This window comes from Lepidothrix coronata, unplaced genomic scaffold (assembly GCF_001604755.1).
Source record: "Lepidothrix coronata isolate B3197 unplaced genomic scaffold, Lepidothrix_coronata-1.0 Scaffold11, whole genome shotgun sequence".
Taxonomy (NCBI): Eukaryota; Metazoa; Chordata; class Aves; order Passeriformes; family Pipridae; genus Lepidothrix; species Lepidothrix coronata.
The window spans coordinates 7,615,762-7,642,162 of record NW_016690191.1 but is presented as its reverse complement, the minus strand read 5'-3'; the positions used below and the strand labels follow the sequence as shown (position 1 = coordinate 7,642,162).

The window sequence follows — 26,401 nt, the reverse complement described above, 5'->3', positions numbered from 1 at the left end:
TTAGAGCTTATACATTCCTTCAAAATATTCAACATTCAGATTTCAGAAGTCAAATTTATTTATTAAAATATTAATAATACACAGGGTTTATAATGCATCTCCCATTTTCCCTAAATATTTAAGAACACTTGCACTTATCTTACTCTATCTTATTATTTGCTCTCAACAGAAAGTCTGCAACGAGGACTGCAACTTCATAGAACTGATTGAAGAAAACCACTATAACACATATGCTTCTGCAAAATGGACACACAAAGGAAAGGAGATGTTTGTTACACTAAACCACAAAGGGGTTCCAATGAAAGGTAAAAAAACAAAGAAAGAACACAGAGCATCCCACTTTCTTCCTCTGGCAATATCCTAATCCCAAATGATCTATAAAGAACTAGTTCCAGCAGGAAGATTAATTTTAAGAAGACTATTTGACAAGATATCAAGAGAGGCTGGAATACTACTGAGAAACTGAACAAGCTGGACTTGCGCATTTATGTTTATTTTTAAGAGACTACATGAAAAGATTTGAAAATATACACAAAACCAGATTTAGTAACTAAAAGTTGTAAAAAATTCTAAAGAGTTGTACAATCATTATCTTAGTCATTGTAACTGGGTAGTTTCTTAAATTAATTTACCCTGAAGAATAAGTCATTACTTGATTATCTGATAATATTTTATTTAAAAAACCTATCTGCTTCTTAAATATGGCTGCTATAATAATAATAAGCAGATGATAATGTTGTGTAAAATATGTCAGACTTTAAGGCTGCTGGAATGAGTTGTCAGATTATCAAGTCAATAGAAAATGTGGAGGCTGAGCAGTATTTTAAATACTTCCCCCAAGAAACTGATATCCTATACATAAACTATATGATCAGAAAAAAAAATATAATCTTGTAAATGTTTATTGTTGTATTCAGATAAAAGAGTTAGTTTGGAAAAATTAAGTTTACTCTAACACAAAATGTTCCTATCTATTAATGAAACAAATACCTAATGCTGCTCTAAAAGATGTTTCAAATAGTGTATGTAAAATAAAAATAGGAATAAATAACGTACTTCATCTCACTTTTCACAAATTAACATTTTATATAACGATGAAGCAAAAATTCAGACATATTAAGGTTTTTTATGTAACATATCCTATCTTTTGTATAATTCCTGTTAGGGCATACAGCTTTCAATATTATTTTTCCATCCTTATACATGCTTTTTCTGTTGTTACAGCATTAAACTTTATTTTAAGTTGTATTTGAACTTTATTGTTTTAAGTTATTTAAATGTTATTTATAAAAAAAGATACTTATTAAGCTGCATCTGTTTCATATGCTTTTAATTCTAAAGGAATAACAAAATGGTCTGGCTGAGATGCATGAATTTTTTTCTGTGACCAGACACAAAGACTAGTACACAACCCTCCTGCCAACATACATTGGATGGCAGACAAAAATGACAGCCTGCAGCAAACCACACAATAGACATCTCAAAAGAAACAATGCAAAAATCTTAAAAATCTTTGCCACATACTCTTGCTGATTAAAGGCTCAGAGTTATGCCAGGTAAAAGAAGGTTACAGTTCCAGCAGGTAATGGAAATAACTCTCAGATGGTAGAACCAAAACTCACAGAAATAGCCTGTAGGACTAGTTTGAAACTGCAGCTACAATCAGTGTAACCTGCTGAAGAAAAGACATCTTAGTTTTCCAGCTATTAAAGTGTTCAACTAAGCCCTACATGACTAATGCATTATATCATTTCATTCTGCTCAGTTTTCCCCACATGTTTTCTTGGTAGTGTGATAACTGCACTTAGATAAAGATCACCAAAAAATGAGCTGAAGCAGCTGCCAGATGACTGGGATACAGTCAAGTTAATTAATAATGGTCTTATATGCCCTATGCTGCATTACAAGTGTTTAGAGTCTACCACTTTTTCCTACAGGAAAAACTTTCTTTTTAAGAGCACTCACAGAAAACAGCAAAAATTCTCTTTAACAAATATCTCTCTTTCCAAAGAAATACTTGTCTAACAAATAGTGTCATTTGAAAATTGATTATGTTATTAGCAAGTCAAAAATCAAAGAAGATATAAAGAGATCCTTGCAGGAAAATGTGTCACTACAGCTGTATCAGTAAACCTTCCCTGTGCTCTTGCTGGTTTATCTATCACATGTTCCATGATCACAACAGACTGTACTATGAAAAGCTTTTTTGCTGATAATTGTCTGCACTCCTTTCTGTGAATATATAAACATGAAACCAAGTTCACACTCATGATCAACAGTAACACACCAGCAGAAGTTTCTATACCTAAACTAGGATAGTTGAAACTTTGAAATAAAAATGAAAATAACATCTCATTAAGATTGTGCTTAAAAGCTCTACCGAAGTTTGAATGAAAATGTCAGTACACGTTAATATATGAATATATATGTAAAAAACCCTTAAAATTAAAACCAGATGTAGACAAGCTCTTTTAAAAGATCTTTTGATTATGTAATTGAAGGATATAGAAACACAGTCATACAATTCCTGAGCCCCAGCTTTAATTAGCCTTTACTGCTGACTGCTTTCTCTAATGAATCCCTAAGTTACCATCATTACCAGGTAAGCCAAGGCTGCTTTATGTTTTACAGCTGTCATAACTGAAATGTGTCCTGTGAGGGAACTGTTCACAGAAAGACACCTGACTGCAAACGATGCAATTCTTCAGTACCACAGTCATATGGCCTTAAAACTGAGCAATTTTCAACGTAGCTTTCTCTCAGAAAATCTCTTCTGAAATACTTATTTTTAACTCAGGAAAAAAATCAGTTTAGTGCTAAAAGTAGAAAATAATAATTGGAAAATGTAAAGTGATGATCCACAGCAGCGAACTATTAAAAGACAAGGATAATAAAAAGAAGCTACTAGGATTTAACAGATATTCAAATAGATGTCAGAAATCCTCACAAAAGCCTATTACAGCAATTACATCACAATCTAATGTTAACATCAACATATAATATACCATGTGGGAGGAAAACACGTTTGTATGAAAAGAAACAGATATTCCTTTCTAGATATGGCCCATTAGTAACCTTTATAATACTAAAGGTTCAAGCAAACCCAAACAAAATGGTTATAAAAGCCAACCTCAGTTGTAATTTCTTTGCTTTTCCTTCAGAGGCATTGGCTTTCATGCAGCTTTTTATTTTGTTTACCACCAGCACGACACAGTGTGCACAGGCTGGGGTTTAGGAGTGAAACACAAGCTCTGAGGGTTAAGTAGCACCTCTGACAGCCACTCACGTTTCGTGGGAACTGCTGCACTACACAGGCTCTTTAAATTTAATTAGCAAGGTTCTACTTAATTACTTATCTTTTGCATTAGTGCTGATAAACACTCTGGGGCACAGCAGTGGGCAAATCTCATCTGAGGAATCTCACAGAAGGCTGGAGGATATCCATCCTTGGAGGTTTTCCAGGTCTGACTGGACAAAGCCCTACACAATCAGTGTGGGCTCTACTTTGAGCAGGAGATTGGACAAGAGACCTGCAGCACTCTGCCAACCTAAATGAGTCTAGGTTCCATAGGAAAGTTATTTGTCTTGAAACAACGACACAAAACACATCTTCCATGTTAGGGGGATAATTACACATTTGTCTCATCACTTGTGTGTCATTAAATGTATGCAAAATGGTGTAAATACACAATAAAAAATGACAATTGGACAATTTCCATGACTTTTTCAAACACCTGATATGGTACAACATGGCCTCACTGTTAGTTCTGTTGCAAGTACTTTAAAACACTGCTCTGCACAGCATCTGTAATAATCAGATTACTACATGATCCATTAATTATTAAAATACACTTGTCTGTGTTTTAAATTACTTTTTGAAGAAAACATGTATATTCTCTTTGAATAAGCTGAAGCAAAATGTAAGTTAATATTAAATCAATAAAGTAATGAGAACCACAGTATTTCATTGCACTCAACGACCAGTATCTGAGTAGTCTAAATATTTCTAAGTCTAAATAAATAAGCCTAGGATATCTATCTCCTCACTACCAACTTTTCAAAAACCATAGTAATTTCATAACATATAATATGTAGAAAATAAAAATCCAGTTTAGACGATTTTCCCCAAATTAGGAAAACAGGCATCCTCAGAGTTGAGATCCATACTTAGAAATAATAATGTACTTTTTTTAAACTAAGCAAAAAAAAAAAGGAAATTCAACTGTTTACATCACTGGATGATTTTTAAAAGGTAACAGTTATTTAAATCATGTTTACTTAAAACAGTGGAGAAGGTGAGTTTGTTAGCAGAAAAAAAAGCTAAATTCTTTCTGCTATTAGTAGAATAATGCTGAGAATCAGGACTGTATTTAAAGCAGAAACTCAGATGGGAAAATATTCAAGAAGTTCCACAGGGTTTTTAACATGACATTTATATTAACTTTAATAATACCCCCACAACAAAATTACTTAAAAAGCTTTTTAACACCATACATTGAAATTCATAGTCTTACATAAAATAAAACTTCAGAATTTAATTATAAATATTTGGGAGGTGAGGGGGGGTTAACATAGTATTAAAGCTACCAAGTGTTAAGTCTTGAGCTCTGTAAATAACTTCACAATAAATACCTGGCTGAGGAAAGCTGGCTTGTAAATCTCAAGCATTCCAGACACTGAAATTCCATAACTGCTTACATTCCAGACCTAAAATGGGAGATTTCCTTCAATTCTGTTTGGAAGGCAGATCCTAGCTTACCAAGATTCATTGTTTCATTGAGGAAACTCTTTTATTTAGAGGCCTGGCACTTCAAAAGGATCTCTCTTGACACAGAGGGGAAAAAAATACTCACTTCAGATGAAATGACTTCCTCATGAGAATAACTATTTACCTCCAGTGCTAAGCAGAAAAGCAGAGGAGTTAGAATGAAGATGCATAAACTCGTCACACAAAGGTTACAGTGTATTCAAGCTGAAGTCCAATATCAAATAACAATCCTCACTTCTACAATCATTTCTCAAACAGTGTTCTAGAGAAGATGGGGAAAGACCTGAACACTGAGCTTGATTCAGTGTAATCCAGATCTTGGGGGACACCAGGTACCCAGGGGGTGGCTGTTGGCACCTAGTGACAACTTGAAGGGTCAGGTTAAGTAGGCTGCTGAAATTCAATGTATTTCAATAGAAAGTACATACCTAATGTACTCAGCTCCAGGAGGAGAGTAGGGATCTGTGTTACCTAGTACCCAGACAGCTTTGTGAAACTCATTACAAGTTCACTTTACATAAAGTAACAGCTTCCTCATCTTTGAGGAGTTAGGCTGGTCAGTTTTAAGGGCTCAGTCCTCTGCAGGCTAAGCTTTCTGGAGCTAACAAAGTGTGCCAAATTAGGAAATATTTGTGTTACTTGGGTGTTCAGAATAGTGTAAGACTAAAACACAAAAACATCTTTTTTGACCTTTGCAAAGTAAACACTGAAAACAGCTCATTCTACAGACCAGTCTTCAGTGGTTTGCATCTCAGTTTTGTGACCATGTGCCATCACTGCACTGACACAGGCATGGTGTGATGTTCACTGAGCAACTCCTGCAAGTCCTTATGGAGTGTCTTATTTCCATATTGTTGTTTTATACAGGAGCAAAGGCATTACTTCCAGCCTATATCTCCAACCACAGTTCTTTCATTCTCCCACCTTTATTTGAAAGAATTTGTCTCACTTTATCCACAGAATCACAGACTGGTTGAGGTTGGAAGGGACCTCTGGAGGTCATCTGGTTCAACCCCTCTGCTCAAGCAGAGGAGCCAAGACCACATCCAGACATTTTTTTTAATATCTCCAAAGAGAGAGACCCTACAACCTCTTTGCACAACCTGTGCCAGTGCTCGGTCACCCTCACAAGAAAAAGATGTTCTTTTAGCTGGTGCCCATTGTCTCTTGACCTATCACTGGGAAACACTGGAAAGAGCCTGGCTCAGTTCTCTTTTGAACCTTCCTTTCAGGAACTTATTACATTGATAAGTTTTCCCCTGAGCCTTCTCTTCTCCAGGCTAAACAGTCCCAGTACTCCCAGACTTTACTCATGGGGGAGATGCATCAGTCCCTTAATCACCCTTGTGGCCCTTCATTGGACTCTCTCCAGTATGTCCACGTCTCTCCAGTAACTAAGGAGCCCAAAACTGAACACTCCAGGTGTGGTGTCACCAGTCCTGAGTAGAGCAGAATGACTTCCCTATTCTTCCAACTAAACCAGTAATATCTTTAATACCACTAGAAATGGTTTTTATAATGTTACATTGTATAATTTTAATTAGAATTCAGGACCAAGTCTCTTTACAATTACAACTGGCTGTCTAAGCATAAACACAACTCACTATTACCTTGGACAGCACCAGTTTGGATGGTCAAGAATCTAGTCATCAGCTACTCACTGCTGAGTTTTCAGGGCTCATCTACTGGCCTTTGCTACAGATTTCTCATATAGCTTTAAGCAAGCCATTTTCAATGTCCTATTTGATAAGTAAGAAAAACAAGTTTGAGCCTGGTACACGCTGCTAAAACATCAAACACACACCCACAGTGGCTTTAAATTACCTGACTCATTACACCAGGGCAGCAGAGGAGCTGGAGCTGTTTCTACCCACACTCACAGTGACTTCTGTTGCTACAAAGGACACCACACTGTCCCAGTTAGGTTGTTGTCTCTGTTCAAGGTGACAAACAGGGTTGGCAGCCTGTTTATGTCTGCTGTGATATTACAGCACAGCACAGGAAAACTGGATGAGAACTGCAGAAAAAAGGGAACATTTGAAAACCACGGACACTCAATTCAATGTAAGACACATTAATATGACAGCCAACCTGCCTATGCACCCTATTCCTAGGGATTTCACAAAAAAACTAGACACCAAAGAGGATCTGATCTCAGTGGTCATACAAGAGAATAAGTGATTATTGAACAAAACTGAGAACACCGTGAAAGCCTAAAGCAATAAGGTGGATCACTGAACAGGGTATTAACAGGGAGGGCTAAAACAGTGAGGCTTCTCCCTTTTATTTTTGTCACAGGAAAAACCAAGTCATTATATCTTGGCAAGAAACATGAAGAAATAACAGCTTTAGTGACTTCAAAATTACTGTCATTAAAGACTCCCTATGGTTTGAAGTGTTATTGAACCTGCTTCAAGAATAATCACTTTCTACTCGGTTTCATATTCTTGTTTTCATATACTGGTAAAGTAATACAATGACCAATATCTAAAAGTAAATATGATTATATCAGAACAAAACCATTTGAATGTATAAAAATTACACAAATGTTTCCACTGGGTTTAGGCTTTGAGATTTAAAAAAATACCCAAATGTTCCCCTGTTCAAAAACATGTATACATTTCTGTTTCTAAAAACTGTACTGCAAAGTGAGCAACACACAAAAAATGGATTCTGTAAACAAGAATTTCCTTTCAAGACCATAACTTGAGAGCAACACTGACTTTCACTTTTAAAGAAGCCATGTTAATTGTACTTGTAAGGAAACACTAAAGTAAAAAAGAAAATTTATTCTGGAAAGCTAACAGGCAACACATAATGACAATTTATTAAGCCACAGCTGTGCATAGGCAATCCATACCAAGATTCTACAAAGCTGTATCCATTTGCAGAGACTAAATCCTTCAGCTGGGTCTCAAAAGGAACTCTCCTCTTTGCTTAGAAAGCCCCACACAGTTCTTTTACCTCCACTTTAGAAGAGAAAGTTTTATGGGACTCATGGCACGTGACAGAACACTTCCCTTCCTGTGACATGTCTGCAGTACTTAGTGCATTCAGGGTTTCCTGAGCACAGCATGTTCCAAAACTTCTCTCCTTAGCATTAACAGGCAAAAGAGACAACCTTCTATCTTTTCCTAAGCACTGAATATAACTATAGAGAAAATCAGAGTGATACCGTTGAAAATGGCAGGGGCTGGCCAGTGGGAATGCACATTTATGAGCCTTCACTCAGATGTTTTCCTCTCAATTGTTTTGCAACACAAATAAGGTTTTCCTACCTTGACAACTGGGGAATGATCTAAAACAAGAAAAGCATTATGAGCACATGAAAAAAAAAATGGGGGGGGAAGGCAAGGATGAGAAAAATTATGGTTGGTGAAGGAGGACAAAAAGGATTAAGAGAAGACTGGTAGCATAAAATTATGGCTGTAGATGATTGAAGGAAAACAGTAATTTCAGGGAGGGGGAAAAGAGAAGAAACTGGCTCCCCTGAAGAAACAAAATGCTGGGTAACATTCAGAAAGGGAGGAAGTTAGAAGCAACACGAGCACAAGAAGCTTGAAAAAAGAAGTTAAAATAGTGGCCATGAGGAAGTACAGTAGGTTAGTATGAAACAATAAAAGGCAAGGTCTGATCCATCAGGACAGTGAAGACAGAGGTGTAAATGTTAGAGGCTGGAATGCAAGACACTGAAAATGGGAGCCAGATACCAGAGAAAGGAGTAGAAAAAAGATTAGCTGTCATTAGTATTAGAAAATCAAACCAATACTAATTAGAAAATTAGTATTTGATAAATCAAACCAATCAGATTTTACTAGATGGAACATGAGCAGATCCTTTAAATACTTTGTAATATTGTTTACAGCTTAATCAAATAGAAGTATCAGTATATTGGCAGGATATATGTTTAGAGCTGACCAAAATTCACAATTCATTTTTAATTGCTTTAACATTTTGATTTTGTGCAAAACAAACTGAAAATATTACTAATCATTTCCGTTGACAATTAAGATTTTGCAGTGTACTCTAAGTTCTATTCCAAAATGTACAGTCACGTGCATTATGTGTTTAAAAATATTTACAAGACTTACTGGCTGCTGCAGAACTGGCAGATGCAGCAGCTTGTGTGTTAGCAGTAGCATCTTTACTGTATGATTTACTGTGACAGCCTTAAAGCTTTTGAGATTCCATTTCTTCCACACCCATTTCCTTGGTTTTAGATCTGAAAAGAAAAAACTTAATTTAGAAAAATGTTTATGTTAATTTTGAAAATCACTCTGTGAATATTCCCAAATGAAATTAAAATTGCTTTGTTTCCTGCCTAAAATGGGCAAATTTTTATGCCCACGGTCAACTTTCAGGCGTGGGTTCCAAGCCTGTTAACTGAAATAATTATATTCATATAGTTAAAGTTAACCAGAACAGTTTTTGCTATCTCCCTTCTGCTTCTGCTTGGTTTTGCACATGGCTGAATATCCTTACTTTGTGGTTGTTCCAATTCTGGTAATTCAATACATTTGCATATGTTTTGTTGAGGTTGTGAATTATTCTCACAGCAATACTTAATTGACTTTATTCCTTGGTTTTCAGTATTCATTCCACTAGAATTTTACACAGCTCCCATAAGTCTCATGCAGATACAGAATTTCTGCCATAGCAGTGGTCTCCCAGAGTCTTGGGATTTTTTCTGGTCTGACTAAATTTCAGTTAAATCTGTCCATTATCTATTTATAGTGGTTACACATTACAGAGAATACTGTGGGCTTACCCAGCTCTTCCAAGTTAAAGACCCATTAGGAGTTTGGAGCATATATAACTTTGATGTATGTAAACCTTCTCTAAATTAAATTTTCAGGGTGATCTTTTTCTACATACAATTTTCTCTGTCTGTAACTAAAAAGAAAATTCTGCCCAACAAACAGTGACTGACAGAGAGAAAGGTTTTGAGAAAAATATTTCTGTATTTTATGTCTACTTCAAAAACATATTTCTATTGCATTTGTCAATCAGCTTCAACATACAAGATAATGAAATCCACATTGTCATGAAATCTAAATAAATGAGCAGTAAAGATAGAAATCTGCTCTAAATCTAAGTTTTGGAATGGATATCAAATGACATATGCAATCTAAAAATCATAAACTTTTACTGTCAAAACATGCAGATATTTAATGGTAATATAATACTACTTCCAGAAGAAATTTCTAGGACAGGTACAGTCTGAATCCTGTAAGGATATTTATAAAAAGTGGCCATTTTTTATAGAGAGACACCTTCAGGGCCACCTAAAAATAGGTGTTTTTGCCAAAAACATTTTGAGATGTTAGATCCAGTTTTATTTTTCTTAAAGAGAAATAAAGCCATGGATAGTCAGCTCAGATTCCCTTCCAGGTTATGGTTTAAACTATTTATCCATATTTATATACCAACAACCAGTATTAAGAAATCATAATCATCATTATTACTGAGCTGAGAAAGCCAGTTTTGACAATAGTATTGCTAGTTCTGAATTTTCTCTGTGTGTACATATGTACACAATTACCAGGGGAAAAAGCAATAGATTCTCATTGAAATGCAGACCTGGTAGAAGGAAAAAAACCTACTAATACCTGATAGCCACTGAAAAACTAAGTCTGCCAATGCCTCCTTAAAATCATCATCAAAACATTTAACAGATTCAGGAAATACTTCACAGAAAGCAACATAAATGACTTGCAACGAGCAATCAGGATATACCTGACAAATATCTAAAAAGTCTACAAAAGAGATTTTGATATTACAATTTTTTTACTTAATGTAAAAATGTTCAAGTGAACTGTAGCAGTTGCAAAGACTTTCTGCCAAAGAAAAAAAATTATAACCTTTTGCTATTTGTGTGAGACATTAGGCAACTGTACAAACAAGAGGGGAATTCACTTCTCAAAAACTTACTTTATCAATGTAAAAGTCAAAGTTCCCAGTTATGCCTGAACTGGAGGATGCTGATTTCAACAAATTACATAGTCTTTAGGGTTAAAATTAGGATGCAGAATAAGTAATAGTTGTTAATATTTAACTAATTATTATATTTAATGAAAATCAAGTAATTCTTAAAAGAACCTAATTTAATATTATAATTTAATTTTATTATTCATACATTAGATCAGCCCCAAAAAAATCCCTTTACTGACTGCCCATGATAATTTCTAGCTTTTCCTCACCAGTTCTGGTTGCTCTCTCTGGTTCCTAAATGCATGTGCTTCCAGCTCTCTTCTGCAGCCCAAGGCTGCCAGTCTGGATGCATGTAAATTGGCTCATGTGTCATGTTAATACTTTTATGAGCTGAAATGCAGCATCTACCCATATACCACTGAAAATGCTATTTGTACTCTTACCTGAGAAAAAGCATCTTTAGCATCCCCAGGAACAAGTAGAAAATATGCCACAAAATATTGCAATTCTGTCAAACAAGGGGTCCTGGTCAGGCTTCAAAGGGGGAAAAAATCAGGACAAAGGTCTCAGCCTAAATTCAGCTGTAGCTGTGTGCTGTGTGATGCACAGCATTACTAAAGCTCATGCTTATGTACCCTGTGAGGAGAGGCTTTGACAACACAAAGGAATAGCTCTGAAACACACATTTGTGTTCCATCTCTTACTTCAATATGTTGTTCCTCTAAATGCTTAATTTTTTTGAGTATATTGCAGTAGTTCCTGATTCAGAATAGCACTTAAAAACACTCATTATTTGAAGCATATGTTAAGTTTATCAGCCAACAATTAAGACAGAATCTAAGTGATGTGCTGAATCAAAGCCAGTGGACATCACCACAGTGTCCTGCCACAGCAATATTTTCCTTCTCTTCTTAATAAAGAACATAGAGATCACCTGAGGTAACAGAACCCATACACTTTTAATTTATTCTCTTAACCTAAATATTCCAAACTCATACCTTTTATAAATTTTAGCACCATCACACAAAGTAAGCAAAGTAAAACAGACAGACAGTTTCATCTAAAAGTTTAAGATTCATGATATAAAGCTGCTAACTAAACTAGTTCTTCATATGTTCCACTACAGCTCTTTAAAGTTACATGAAAAGTTAATCTTGGGTCTCCAGCTGATGCAGTTGAGCTTCATTAGTAAAACACTTGCAGTTTTGTACTTGGGGAATATGCAGCTTATTTGATAATAACAGATCTAAGAATACTTGATTTAATTTATATATTAACCTTTGGGAGAAACCATGATCAAGAAGAACCTTGAAACACTGCAATAGATTATTTTGAGAGAAAGAAACGTCTCCAAACTTTGAGAACAATTTTCTGTCAAAACAACAAAAAAATATTCGAGACGCTGAATGAAGGGATTTAAAAAATCCTAAACCCATAAAGCAAATCAAAACTAGACAGAAGTAAAAGGTATAAGGATTTTAATTTGAAACACAATCCACAAGCACAGAGGAACTTCTTTCAGTTTGCAAAAATACTGAAGGGAAAAAACCTGCAGGGGAAATGCTTGGCTTTTCCTGAGAAGAGCAAAAGAGCTTCTTTGGGTATTTCAACATTAGGTTGTCAAAATACAGGGACTGATGTGAATATGCCAGGTACCTGCAAAGCTCTCAATCTTTTACTGGTTTTGTTTTGTTATTAATTTTCCATAAACCTAGGACTGAAAGTCGAAACATCTAAAGTTTAAAACACAAAAATGAAGGTACACAAAATTAGTGAGGCATCAAGTCACACCCGTGACATTAAATTTACTACATAATTAAAAATACGTAAGAAGAAAATGTTGTAAATAATCACAATGACAAAGAAGAGGAAGACACTGGACTAACATTTCCTTCTACTTTAGGAGGCAAGAACTGAGTCTAAGCTGTGCCAGAACTGTGTCAAGAAGTGCCAATAGGATGTTAATATTTCTTGCATCTTGCTTATCTGGGTATATTTGCACCTATTTAAGCACAAATAAACAAAAATTTTTAATCAGTCCTCCAAAGGTGTGTGGCATTTCAGAAAGCAGCATCAGCTTCTGGCAGTGTATTATAAATATCTCTAACAGGAAGAGCTGTAGATTATAAACTCATATAAAATTTTTATCCAGTGCAAGTAATAAGATCTCCAGCCATTCTTTGGATATCAAGGCATTAGGCTTTGCTTAAAAAAAAAAAAGACATTTTATATTTTGTAGGACTAGTGATTACTTTTGTACATTGTCAGCTTCAACTAACATGCTTCTCTGTGTGTGTTTTTAACACTTTTTCTCAAAAATCTTGCATTTGTGCACATGTTTTGTGGCAAGTGCTATCGACAGGTCACTCTTTAGACACAGAGTTTATCAAGGCTGCTCAAGAATCTGAATTTTAAATCTCTCCTTCACTATGCACAACTTGTTTTTATCAGCTTGACAGTATTTGGACTTGGATAAATGACAGGAATTAGGTTTCCTTCATTTATAAATGTGAAGCAGTCAAAATTCACTCAGAATATTTACAATATTCTTCAGTCTGATCAGGTAGTAACTATCTTAAAATAGATTGTGACATTCAGCCAGTGCAATACTAATTAATGACAGGTTAATGTGTAAAAAATTATTTTTATTAATAATAACAACTTAATATGCAAAATGGGTCAAAAGTCAGGATTGCAGACTATGAATTCTCACTTGTCTGCAAGGGAAGTAACTAAAGTATTTAAAGCCATACCTAATTCCCACTGAAGTGAGTAAAAGATAAAACCAGAGAGGTCAGGGTTGCAATAACACTCTAAACTGCTGTTTACAATTTTTGTGGCTAAGTCAGTCATCATATTTACACAGTGTTTAGAATTTCCATTACCCAATATATCTGAATTCATGTAGCCTTAGAAAAATTGACTGACTCAGTTTGGTGTCAGAGACATTTCTTCGACTTCCAAGTCAAACCATAGTCATTAGACAGAATCCTGTGTACCTTTTTACATGTAAGGCAAAAAAAAAATCACCTATTTATTCCTAACATTTGACTTCTCAGCAATATATTTGGCAACCTGAAAAATGTTTAAATACTCAATTCATAATTAATGTTATTTCACACAATGATATAAACAATATTTTCAGCCAATTCATACTATGAACTGTGAAGGTACTTCAGATAAGGAGCACTGGTCTAAAACTGATACTTCAGGTGACTACAGATACCTTTGGAGATATAAAGATATAAAAAGGACTTTTTCAAGTTGTTTTTTTTTTCTCCCCCAACAAACATACAGAGAGAGGTGTAATCCCATTTCTGGATCCAATAAAAAAAAGTGATAATTTAATCTTTCTTGTTTTATCCATAAAAAGAATTAAAAATATGTAACACTCCTGTGCTTTCCCCATCTCACTCATCTGAGTCAGAATTTCCTCTGCAGCAATTTGCTCTGTAACACTGTCTTTAAAAAATTAGCAAGGTTTAGGTAGAAATAGAGGCTGGCTTGGTAATTTTATTGATTAAAAGCTCTAATCAGGCAAAGACTTTACACAGATCTGGATCTACATCTAAATGTGTCTGCACACAAAACTTATCACACTGTACAGTGCTGCTGCATCACTGGAATGATTGGAAGGCTTCAAAGTCACCATTTTGATCTTTCTATATGACTCATCTTTCCTTCACAACGCCAAGAGCTGTGGAGAACAACATGTTTGCACGGACTTTTGCCTGCACTTTATTTAGGTCTGAAGAAAAATGCTCCTAAAACCCAGGCAGAACTGGGACTTTGGCTTATTAGACTTTTTTAAATTCTAAACTTGACTCTTGCAACCTGAGGGAAAGCTGTAAACACTTATCTGGGCCAATGTCTTTCAGGTACTCTTTTCAAGGATGTTCCTCTAGATAAGCTGGGCCACTGTAACAAAAATACTTTTTCAGCACAATTCTCTAGTTCAGTGACATGGGTCAAATCTGAGAGTGGACTGATGTTCAGTGGAACATGTTCATATGCACATTTACACATGACACTGAAGGAATAATCTTTTTGTAGCTTACCCACCAAAGAGAAAGGTTCATCGAGAGAGAGACAACTCAGCCAATCCTTCTGCAGTCAGTCCATTGTAAAAAGTTATTTCTGAAAATTACACAAATGCAAAGATTAAGTAATCTGTGAACTCTATTTTGCATAAAGAATTGTAATAGGAGTGTAAATGCATATAACATCTAAGAATCTCTAATTTTGGCACCACTGTAAGGAGACTGTGATTTCCCCCTGTCCCACGTACTGCATTCAGAGGTGATTACATCATCTCCAGGAGACAGAACAACTGAAATAGGCCAGGGAGGCCCATTAGAGCAGACACAGAGTAATTAAAAAGACTATAACGTTTTAGTTAGACAAGGAGATAACTCAAGAAAAAAGGGTCATTATGTTTCTGAAGAGACAAATAAAATCATGTGCAATTTAAGTTCTCAGAAAGGCCAGTAATGCCTTCCATCTGTTGAGCACAGCTTTGGAAGCACAGGAGGAAAGTCTGTTCCTTGATCTAGCACAGAATTCAAACAAGCAGCCCAAATATTTGAGCAAATTGTTGAAACCAAAGGTAGTTGTTTGAAGTTAACCATCAAATTGATCACTTTCCTGAAATAACTTAGTAAGTGTTAATATCGAGTAATTCATGTGTTTTTAAGCCCTCTGGTAGAGCTGAAAGACATCAACATGTTCTATCCTAATAGCAGGGCAGCAAGACAAATTATTTCTTTAAAAAAAAAATCAGTGAAATGCTATTGAATGTAAGGAAGCTATTGATACACATATGTTCATTCTGTGATTCTGTGACTTCAGGGTAAAAAGGAAAAAGGTAATAATAGCAATTAGAAATTAAAAAAAAATAATATTTTGTTCTTACATTATCCCTAATTAAATGTTTCCATTTTTATGTCAAGTTGTTCTTTACACTGGAATGTTCCATCCACCAAAATATTTTCACACATTTTTTGTTTCTTTGTTCCAGTGAGAGTAGTAGTTCTGGGTCAAAGCAAAATGCAAAAAATATGTAAGGGCACTTAATCAGAAAGGTAGAACCTCCATTTCCTTCGCAGTACCTCCATAACATTTATACTATTATTATTTATGCACTTCTAAAATACACACTGAAGAAAAAGCAACAAATCTGGCACTGTTCTTACAGATTTAGTTTTTAGTTTAGAAGTGGGAAGCAATGGGAGAGTTTCAGATTAGCCAAAGTGTTCACTGAAATCAATCAATTGGTATCTTCTGAGTTCAGTATAATTAAAAAATCAAACTTTAGAGTTGCAACTGAGTAGAAATCAAGTGTGAGGAATTCTGGTTTAGAAAAGATAATATTTTTTAGTATATTCTGAAATTAAGAGCCCCAAACAAAAGCGATACAGCATCCATTCCTAAAATATTATTTCAGTATTGCAGTTTTTGGGTAAATAACTGTATAGAATAAAAGTATACAAAGGAGTAATTCAGCTTTCAGAGCCTGATTTTAAATTACGAGGAAGCTCAGTTTATTCCCAAACAAATTCTGCACTAAGCACCCAAAGAAATAATTCAAAGAGATGGTAAACTTAGCAAAACCTACTAAAATTAAGTTTGTCAAGAAAGAGTTTTAGAAACCATTATAAAAGTCTTCTTTTGTCTAATAAACATTTTTATTTTGACATCATTAACTACTGAACATCACAAGGTATTGTCACAGCGTAAGGTAGCAAAAAATATGGATGGAGAAATGTAGCTCTTTTTCCCTACTACTGCAATGTGTGACATGCTGCCAGCATGAAGAACTGATCAAGTCAAAACAAAACAAGTAATAACAGAATGCTGGTAGGCATTCTCTGCCACTGGATGTAATACCACTGAAGTCAGTGAGGTTTTTGGGGTGTAACTGAGATCAAAGTTTGGCATAAAATCTGCCTATAATGTCAACTTTTCCCCCTAAAGCTACTGCAACTAATACATCACAGACTTCATTTCACTGAGAGAAATATTCTCTATACCAAAATTACTGTTTTAGTTTAGTCACTTCAACCTAAAAATGCAGTTACTAAAGACTGAATATTGGGTAAATGCTACTGTGGGGCAGCATCCTCAACCAGGCCAAGGAATTTCACAGAGCAGATCCCATGTCCTCTTTGGAGAGAGAGATGTAGAACCAGCAGCAGGCACTCGGTATGCTGTAAGTATACTACTAGGTGGAGGAAAAATACAGGTAAAGAAAAATCCAACTGATCCAGGTTTAGAGGAGTTGCCAAGGCAGTGACACAAACCCGCAGCCTCCCGCCCCAGCGGTTTCCAGGCTGTCCCAGGCGGTGCCCTCACGGCGGGGGCAGCGCTGGGCACATGTCACAGGGCGGGAAACACCTGGCACGGACCCCGCTCCCCGGGAACTGCGTGTGTGGTTTCTGGTCAGGTTTTTGCGACACAACACGTCGAAAAAAAATCCCATTCCGGGCGGGAGGCTCCGAACAAACACAAACCCCCGGACAGAGACGGCAGCCGCTCTCAGCCCGGGGCTGCTTCCGCTCCCCGCCTCCCGCCGAGGCAGAGCTCGGCACTTTCGTTCCGGGGCCTGCGAGGGCCGCGGCGGAGCAAAGCCGGGAGGCGGGTGAGGAAGGGCTGCAGCCGGGCAGAGGATGAGGAGAGGAGCGGGGCGGAGGGCAGGACGGAGGAGGCAGCGCTGAGGGGCCGCGCTGTGCGCGGGCGGGCTCGGGCGGCCCGCGGGGGGAAGCGGCTGTGCGGCCGCGGGGCCTGCGGGACAGGGGCCGCTCGGACGTGCCCGAACGGCGGGAGCGCTTTGTTATTCCCGTGGGAGATCCCCGCCCCGAGGTCTGTGCCCTCCGCTGCCCTCAGCCCGCGGTGCTGTGGCCGCTGCGCTCACCTCAGGGAGCAGCAGCAGCAGGGCACGGCGGTGGGGAGCTCATGGCACCCCACACACCCCCAGAGCTTCACACAACCCCCGAGGTGTCCGGACCGAGGTCCGGAGTTGCCCCGGAGTTGCAGCTGGAATGTGGAGAGAACCCTCCAGCAGCAGCGATTTATCCGGGGTTTGGAGATCAGGTGTAGATGGAGTTATTTACAGTCTTAAAAGTATATCTGAAGTGAGATTTGGGTCTTACAAGTTGCATGAACTCTGTCGCTGTCGTTTTCTGCAAAGAATACCGTGTGAACACAGCTGAACGTGGGCACAGCTCTTATTGTGAGGCCGCAGCAGATCCCCCGTCAGTATCGGTAACAAAAGTGCTTCGAGGTGTCACCGTTGAGCACCACAGAGCATAAGACGTCATGCACTGAAAATCGGTTTGCAGGCTGGGAATGCATGTCCAATTCCAGGGCCTCTCGCCCTCTCTGCTGCTTGAGGAAACTTGATAATAGTGTGGCTAGGTCTGAGATGAAATGTATATTTGCTTTATCTCAGAGATCATTGAAAGCAAATTGCAGTATAAATTTTGTGTGCATGTTAGATTTCGTGTTTATTTGAATGGACGTCCCTGACCTTTCAGAAGTTAGACTTTGTCAAAAGGAGAGGGACGGTATCAGAGCATACATGAGTATCTAATTTAACCAGACAATAACAATTTTTTCTGGCATTAATTTTAATTTTTTTATTGGAAAGTTAGCTGAGTTTTTTGGTTTTATTATTTTTCAATTAAATTACACTTGATTTTATTTAAACACTTAATTTTGGATCACATCTCAGGAATTATTGTTTGTTTGTTTTTGTTAAACATGACTGGTTTGTGACATCATTTCGTAAGTGTGATCCCTGACATGAAAAAGTAAACCTAAATTAGCTGAAAGTAAATACTGAGAATGACTTTTTTTCATTTCCAGTGATGCAGCACAAAGTGCTAAAGGCAGTTTGTAACTACTGCAGGCTGTGCAGGCTGCTGACTGGGGGCTGCTTTGAAGATCAGAGAGGACCCTGAGTGATCTGTCAGAAGGGCTTTACTAAAGCCTGGAGTGACTCTGAGCCTGAGCTCACAGAGCACTAATTCTGTCTGCACTGGCTGTGGGCACATGGTCCTGGTTCTGATGCACCGCTCAGAGTACACGGTGAAACTTCTGCACCAGCTGCAGAGGGTGAGACAACACCTGTGTGGAAGAAAGCCTGGAAAAAACCCACCAATGGTACTAAATAAATACAAACTTGCAGAACAAATCTAGGCTGGGTCAGCACTTCCTATCTTGTACATGGAGCACCAAAGCCCTGTTCTAGCTCTTCTGATTTTTCAGCCTCAGGCTTTGCTCTTGGAAGATTTCTTCTATCTCACAAAGTTCTGCCCAGGAGGGATTTCATTCAGGGTGTTTGGTTGGCCCCCACACAATAAGTTTCAGGATAGAGATCTAAATTTGTACAATTAACTTTTCTCTTATGGATTTCTATCCTCTAGGCATGTAATTCATTGTTGGTAGTCATACTGAAGACTAATGGGATTGCTCATCCAGGTAAACACTGTTTAGCAGTGTTTTCATAAACTTTTAGTCCCTGATCCTAACAACAGAAAAAAATATATTTCTGCAGGAATTGAGTGGGCTAACTTAGTAAAATTATGAACGTGCCTATATGTGCATTAAAGAGGCAGATCTCAGATTCTTTCCAGCTGTTTATCTTATGCCCTCCTGAAATCTCTTTGGAGTTCTTGGTGCTATAATAAATGAATCAGATGATTTTATTACTCCTTCTGCTGTAGGAAATACCTTCTCTAATGAGTATTTTTTTGTTAAATAGGATAATACAGAATAATTTTCAATAAATTAATTCATAGTAACTGGATTTTTATTTAACAACATATTGTGTGTTTCAGCTAACCATGTCTTTGGGTTCATCTACACAAGGACCAAAAAGAAGTACTGAGTGTTTGGAAAGCCAAGAACTGCAGACTCCATCATCATTTCAAGATAACCCTCTTCAACAATTACAGTTAGCATCCCAGGAAGTACTGGAAAAGGCAAAAAAGAGTGGCAGATCAAAATGCCCCCGATGCAGTAGTTCAAGGATGTTTTATTGTTATACATGCTTTGTTCCTGTTGAAACTGTCCCTACCAAAGAAATTCCAACTGTGAAGGTTAATATATCTAACGGATTTTTTATAATATTCTTGTGTCTTTTAGTTACTGTGGACAGAGAATAATCTGTCTGCAACCATTTCTTTTCTGACTTACTCTTTATGGACATTCATCTTTAACACAGCTTAAGTATGAATAAACTACAGTTAGATAAAATTATTGTTCTTATTTGAGGAATTGCATGTAGAAATACTGAAAATGGTCCAGCCCTCACATAAACACTCATGTATCTACTAGATGAGAATACAAGCTGAAGTCACTCAGCTTCTCATTCAACCAGGTAGTTCTTGGAAGTTTCTTTACAGTGCTCTTCCTCATTCTTCAGTTTCTCATAACTCTGACCAGAACAGATTATATTGTGAACAAAAAATATGATTTGTCCATAACCAAGAGTGAATTTTACATAAAATGTGAGCTAAAAGGCATTCCTAAATGTAATAGTTATACAATTCAGATAGCCACTCTCAAAATATAAATAAATAGGGCAGTGCCCTTCAGCTAAAATACTTGCAGGAACTACAAAGAGGACTGAGACGTTTTGCAAAATCAGCTGGGAACTAAGATGCATTTCGAAGGTACAAGATTGAAAGCATTGTAAAAATACTTTAGAAGTACTTTGGAAATTTGACCTATTAGATTTAGGTGTATCTTCATTGAAATGGCCATTTTTGCAATTGGATTAATACCTAATAGAGATAAGTATTCATATTTAGAACCATTACATTGCTCAAATTAAGACCCCATCTGACTTACCTTATTGATTCTGTTTCTAGAGATTGTGCCATGCTTCTTCTCAAGTATTTCCAAAAACTGAATGTAAAAGATGCCTCTTGTCACTTGTCTCTACTTTAGTTCCAAGCCTGTTAAAACAAAAATATTATCCAAAATTGTCAGATATGTTTTAATTACACACCCATAGGGATTTCTCCTGAATTTTGCATAAGATTTGTACAAATGTTTATACCTCTATATATGATCATAAATATTGTCCTTTTTTATTTTTTTAACTCCAGTTACCTTTGAAGATTGACATTATCAAGCACCCAAATGAAACAGATGGCAAGAGCACTGCTGTGCATGCAAAGCTCCTGGCACCTGATGATGTTACAATTTATAAATACCCTTGCATTCCAGAATATGAAGAAAAGAGACATGAAGTAAGAAAACTGTAGCACTATCTAATCACCTTGAATTTCCTTTGTTCACCACCTTACATAAGTGGATTCACTGTGTACCATAAGAAATATTTTGCCCACGTATGAACGTGTTCAACTTGCAGTAAGTTAAACAGCAGTTTGTTAAACAGCACAACAGTGTTGTGCTCATCATATTCAGCAGCTGCAGTACTTAAACTTTGAATTAACATGTTTTTAACATAAATTTAACATTGCATTAGAAAATAGAATTTTTTACGAGATACTTTTGAATTTTGTCCTGACTTAAATGTTTTATAAAGTTTATAAAATTTCTGTTCTTTAATGGAAGAATTCTTGATGTTTTATTAGATTTTATTGACATTCAGATCTCTCTCTTCTTTTCATTCAGATAGCACTTATATTTCCTGGCCCCAATTCGGTTTCAGTAAAAGATATTGCTTTCCATCTCCAAAAGTACACTAAAAAAGGTGTCTGTAATAGTGATGATGACTGTTCCAAAGAACCAGTTCTTAAGCAAGCAAAAATAGACCCTAAAGAAGAAAAAAGTCCAAACGAATGCATCCCAAGCAGCAGGAATGAAGGCACTGGACTGAAGAAAATAATATTTATTGACAGTACCTGGAACCAAACCAACAAGATAATAACTGATGAACGACTTCAAGGTAAAAAATACAAGTTGATATTGAGATGTTATTGCTGCAGAAATGTTTAAGGGACATATATCTATAACAGACCTGAGCATGATATAAGTGTATATCTACCCCTGTATCTGAGGGGTACATGAAAGACTTGACAGCCTGTTTCAGGGCTGTAAATACTTCCTGAGCCAAAGACTCCATTACTTTCCATGTCATATAATTTGTTTTGCAAAATGATAATACTGAAGAAAGCATTTACATTTATTTCTCTCACTTCTCTATTGGAACAAATCTTGTCTCACAGAATGGAAGAGCTCATGTTAGAACAGTAGTTTGGGTTATCTCTGAAGAAAGTCAAAAAGGATTCCTTTGCAGGTGGTTCTCTGCTTTTTCAGGAGACCCAGGGGAGCATTTTTGTACACAGTGGTGGCAGACAGGCCACTGAAAGGTGAATGAGGGATTTAGGAGACACAGCACAGGCATGTCATGGCTTGGGTTCTCTTTCTAGTGAAGTTGTTACATTTTGATGATCTCACTACTTTCCAGACTAAAAGGGAATTCCTGCTGGCCCTTTGTACCCTCGCAACTCTGAAAGCAGAAACTGGTAACTCTGCAGAAGTTTTTTGTCTTAGGTTCATTACAAGAAGTTTACATTTAAGAATTCTAATTAAATCCACAAAAGGCAAAACAATTTAGCAATAGCATTCCATTTCCTTGGAGATGAATAGGAGTTTGAAAACACTTTCATTAGTGGAAAAGGTGCACTTAGCTGGGAGGCAGCCTGTCAAGTTTATATGCAATATATATAACTACTAGTGCCTGCTTTACACTGGATCCTACAAGGAATTTCACAGACTGTCTTCCATGGAAGATGAATGTTGTCTTGCTGTCTAGTCAGTTTATTAAAGAATCCCACATGTTAGTATAATGTATTGGCTAATTAAAATCCTGTTACAAGTATTTAGTTTAACACAAAACATGCTCTATCAACTACATTGAAGTATTACTGTAACAATTAGAGTAATTGCATGTTGCAAGTTTCTGTAAAGCATTTGGAACTTATTTTGAGAGGATGAATTCAAGAAAAGTAACAGGCAGCCAGGGGAACTGAAGATTTCCATGGAAGCTTATGCAGTGTTTCAGTAAAAAAGTCATAATTGGTGTTACTTTGGAGCTCTCAAAGGATGGTTTCCAGTTCCCCCATGACAGTGCTGATCTGGTGGACTCTTCCCTCCTTTTTAGAACATCATCTTAGGTCCAGCTGTTTTCCAGTCCTCTGTTTCCCTGAGCACCTTTCGGGATTGCTGTAAGGTTTGATAGTGTCATGGAAGTCAGTTTTTTTCTTACAGGGAGAATTTTACCCCTCCTGCATCAGGTGTAAGAGTTGCACACGTTGCTTTCCTTAGTGCCCCTCATACAGAACATAAATTGCATTATCACTTCTTTTAGAGATTACAGGTCTGACTTCCAAGATGAACAAGGCAGTTTTCTGAGGCATAAACTGATGACATTTTTATGCTGTACACACATGGAAAATAGAGAACTGTTGTCATTTTTCAGTTCAATTGCAAATGAAGTCATCATCCAACAAAATATTCCTGGTATATTAAAGTTCAAAAAGAAGTGATCGTAATTCCAAATAAGTAATTGCCGTACTTATTCAGAAAGATTAAGTTACAAGAAATACTGGATGGAAACATTAATGAAGCCAAGAAAATTTAAAGAAAAATCTTGTGTTTTGTAACCTTGTATTTATATAGAGAGTAAATCTAGCAAATTGTACTGCAAGAGAAAGCAAATGAGTACATCAATCTTTTAAAAAAAGAGCCTTGAGAACTTGGACAAAAAAAGTACTTCTATATCTACTTGTAAAAGTGGTGTAATATATCTTTAGAAAGCAAAACTAAATCAGTTGTGTTAAAGACAGGAAGTATTTGAAAGTTGGTAATGTCTAGGATTGATTACTTCATTAAAAGTGGTCTCTAGATCAGAAAGGAAACAGTTCAATCTAATGTTAATAATTACTTTCTCACATGAGTGATGGAGCTTATTGGCAACATCAACATGGTTGTTAAAGAAACAAATTACTTTGATATTTTTTCCTGTAAATTTGATCCACTTTGTATTAGCTTATACATTAGTATTGTAAGCTTTCATATTTGTAATAAAACATTGCCTTTGGCTCAGTAAACTCTAACCCTTAACTCCCTCTGGTTTTTATTTTTTATAAAAAACTACTAAAATTTTTTGTTTGAAATGAGCTGATCCTGCAGTTGTGGTAGGCTCAGTAGTGTCCATGGTCTTGCCTTCAATGAACTTTTGGTTGTATTCAAGCCACACCTATGTGGGAGTTTATGTTGGAGGAATCGTCCCTTGGATTTACTTCACTGCTGTTCAGGTGGAAGTGTCTCTGAATTTGATGGAACTTTTCACTTTGGTTATGGCTGAGAATTCAGGTGTTGAAAACTTGTGAGGGAAACAAGCTCAATGCAGTTTCCTACTGCTGTTTTAACTTTCACATGTATAGAATTATTAGAGGTAATAATTAGCCTGTTGTTTTGAGTTTTTGTTTCCAAAATGCCAACAATAACATTTAAATTGAGGGACAGAATCTTCTGGTGTTCAGGTTTTTTTAAAACACTGTAGTAGAGACTTGTTTTACTATGCAGGGTATCATACATTGCTAACTGCAAAGCAAACAACTAAATCCAGCTTGTAGTTACACTGGAAAGAATTAACCATAGTTGGAAGGTAAAAAGTATGGGATTACAAGTGCTGGGCTATAGCCCAGTTTGTGCTCCTGAATTTGGACTCTACTGAAACTTCTCTGTCCATAACTTCCAAGCAATTCTTAGACCATATTGTTATTTGTACTATTACTTGTGCTAAACCATCTCATGTGACACAATATCAGATTTTGACATTTAGAAAAAGGTAACTTTACAACCTTTCCCTGATACTATTGACAGGTGTATACACTGTTCTTTATAATCCAACTATCCATCCTGTTTGCAAAGGAGGCTTTAGTTTTGAATAGTTTGTGCATCTTAAGGAACATAACAACCAAGATACACACTTAAAATTCATCTGTATAATAGAACAGTTACAGAGACTGTGGTAGATAAAAGATTTTCATGTGCCATACAGACACCAAGTTCCTTCTTTCATCTCAAGTGGGAATGCTTTTAGTTTCTAATAAAGTTAATTACCAGATTCTGTCATACTTACTCCTGAGTAATCTCAGTGAGATTTCAGTTACTTAACAAGCATAAATGAAAAGTTTCTGGCTTTTGCAAATAGTCCTCAGTCAGGAACACTAACAGTCTGAAGGATTCTGTTTTACACTTGGAAGTTATTAACTTTGCAAAAGATGAAGTAATAATTTTAAGAACCTTGATGAGTCTTGGTAGATGTGGGTTTCACTCTTGCCATCTGAAGAGACCCTGCAGTTTACTGAGGGTTGTGAGGCTGTTGGAATGAAAGGATAACCTGTAATTAGTTGTAAATATGAGGATTGTATCCTTGTACTTACAGCATTTTTTCATCAAATTTCATAGTGGTCCACAAAGAAGGATAAAATTATTGCCTCAGGTTTACAGATGAAAAACGGAGGTACAGGAAGAGAAATGATTTGCATGCAGGCAGCCAGCAGGGCAGCAGCACAGCTAGAAAACAAAACTAAAGTCTTGTTTGGCATCCTGGCCACCAATCCTCATTGTCTAATCTGTGTCATCTTTTTGTCATGACAGGGTTGCTACAAGTTGAGTTGAAGACAAGGAAAACTTGTTTTTGGCGTCATCAGAAGGGAAAGCCAGACACGTACCTCTCCACAATAGAAGCCATTTATTATTTCCTTGTGGACTATCATCAGGAAATTTTGAAAGAGAACTACAAAGGACAATATGATAACCTGCTTTTTTTCTTTTCATTTATGTACACATTGATTAAAAATGCCAAGTGTTGTGCAGGAAAAGAATAAGATGTCTGTCTATAGGTGCATGACACAACTTTTTTTTGTAGTGATAAACTGCACAGACATAACTAGTTTTGTCTGACTGAAATCTGGAAATAGATTGTACAGTGGCTACAGTGTTTGTCCAGAAGTAACTGCAGACCTCATCCTTCACACTTGAGGTTGTAGAACTACTCAGATGAGCACTCCAGTCAGAGTTACTTTTTTTGAAAACGGTTACACTTTGCTAGATCTTGCTGGATTTCATCCTACAGGTGTGATGTGCTCACTGTGATGAGCACCGTTCCTGAGGTGGGGATAGGAGGACTTGCCATAAGGAGTGATCCCTCTAACTGTAAAAATGAATTAACTTGCTAGCTTTTTATTGTTACTAATAGTTCATGTCAGGTGTTTTCTTTTTGTTTTACACAGTAATAAGGATTTCACTTTCATGACATCAAAAGCTTACAGAAATTAATAGGGTGGTATTTAATGAGGAGAGTTGCACCAATACAAAATGAAAGAGCACATTAATTGAATACAAATTCTGTACTTTCAAAATTAAGTCTGGAAAATTATTCTAGTAATAAAAAAAGTGATCTCTTTAAATATGCAGTGTATGATTTCTGTAGTGCCATTCACATACTGTTATATTAAGATTATTCTCAACTTCTTGGATAATTTTAGATTTCTTCAAACAAGTTTATTTAGTGTTTATTACTATTACATAATATTATTCTGGGGAACACTAACTTAATGAATGTCACTATGGCATATTGTAAACAGTAACATTTTGTAGGTGCCACATGCTTGTATTTGAAGCAGCAGAATGGGCTCATTGCACTGCAGGAGCTTC

The 26,401-nt window shown here is 36.6% G+C and overlaps 2 protein-coding genes and 1 long non-coding RNA gene across 11 annotated transcripts in view; 2 read left to right on the top strand and 1 right to left on the bottom strand.

Annotated features, from left to right (window-relative positions):
• The window catches only part of FGF7 (fibroblast growth factor 7), a 28,088-nt gene extending 27,103 nt beyond the window's left edge, over positions 1-985 (top strand). For both annotated transcript variants that reach the window (XM_017805232.1, XM_017805231.1), the window contains exon 4: positions 170-985. In XM_017805232.1, coding sequence (XP_017660721.1) covers positions 170-364 — 195 coding nt within the window. In that variant the 3' untranslated portion in view covers positions 365-985. The remainder of the gene's footprint in view (positions 1-169) is intronic.
• Positions 986-6,601: 5,616 nt separating this feature from the next.
• Positions 6,602-17,967, bottom strand: LOC108492662. Its single transcript, XR_001873186.1, has 4 exons — positions 17,848-17,967; positions 14,762-14,836; positions 8,860-8,990; positions 6,602-6,785 (listed from the first exon to the last, which is right to left on the bottom strand). It is a non-coding gene; the product is annotated as an uncharacterized LOC108492662 (long non-coding RNA).
• On the top strand, positions 17,229-26,154 carry DTWD1 (DTW domain containing 1). Of its 8 annotated transcripts, none has more exons than XM_017805223.1 (6): positions 17,229-17,336; positions 18,563-18,859; positions 19,537-19,797; positions 20,812-20,955; positions 21,344-21,617; positions 25,343-26,154. In XM_017805223.1, exons 2-6 carry the CDS (start codon positions 18,749-18,751, stop codon positions 25,570-25,572), a joined length of 1,020 nt encoding a protein of 339 aa, XP_017660712.1. In that variant the 5' UTR covers positions 17,229-17,336; positions 18,563-18,748; the 3' UTR covers positions 25,573-26,154. The 8 variants fall into 8 exon arrangements, with proteins under 8 accessions (XP_017660712.1, XP_017660718.1, XP_017660714.1 ...); XM_017805229.1 differs by lacking the exon at positions 18,563-18,859 and adding an exon at positions 19,123-19,177 and having other exon boundaries at positions 17,288-17,336; XM_017805225.1 differs by lacking the exon at positions 17,229-17,336 and adding an exon at positions 17,460-17,557.
• Positions 26,155-26,401: the final 247 nt, after the last annotated feature.

Excerpts from the sequence above, each read along its gene's own strand:
- DTWD1 (XM_017805223.1), top strand. The coding sequence starts at position 18,749 with ATGGTCCTGGTTCTGATGCACCGCTCAGAGTACACGGTGAAACTTCTG. Across the intron at positions 20,956-21,343 it reads ATGAAGAAAAGAGACATGAA|ATAGCACTTATATTTCCTGG; the intron begins GTAAGAAAACTG and ends CTTTTCATTCAG. Across the intron at positions 21,618-25,342 it reads AACTGATGAACGACTTCAAG|GGTTGCTACAAGTTGAGTTG; the intron begins GTAAAAAATACA and ends TTGTCATGACAG.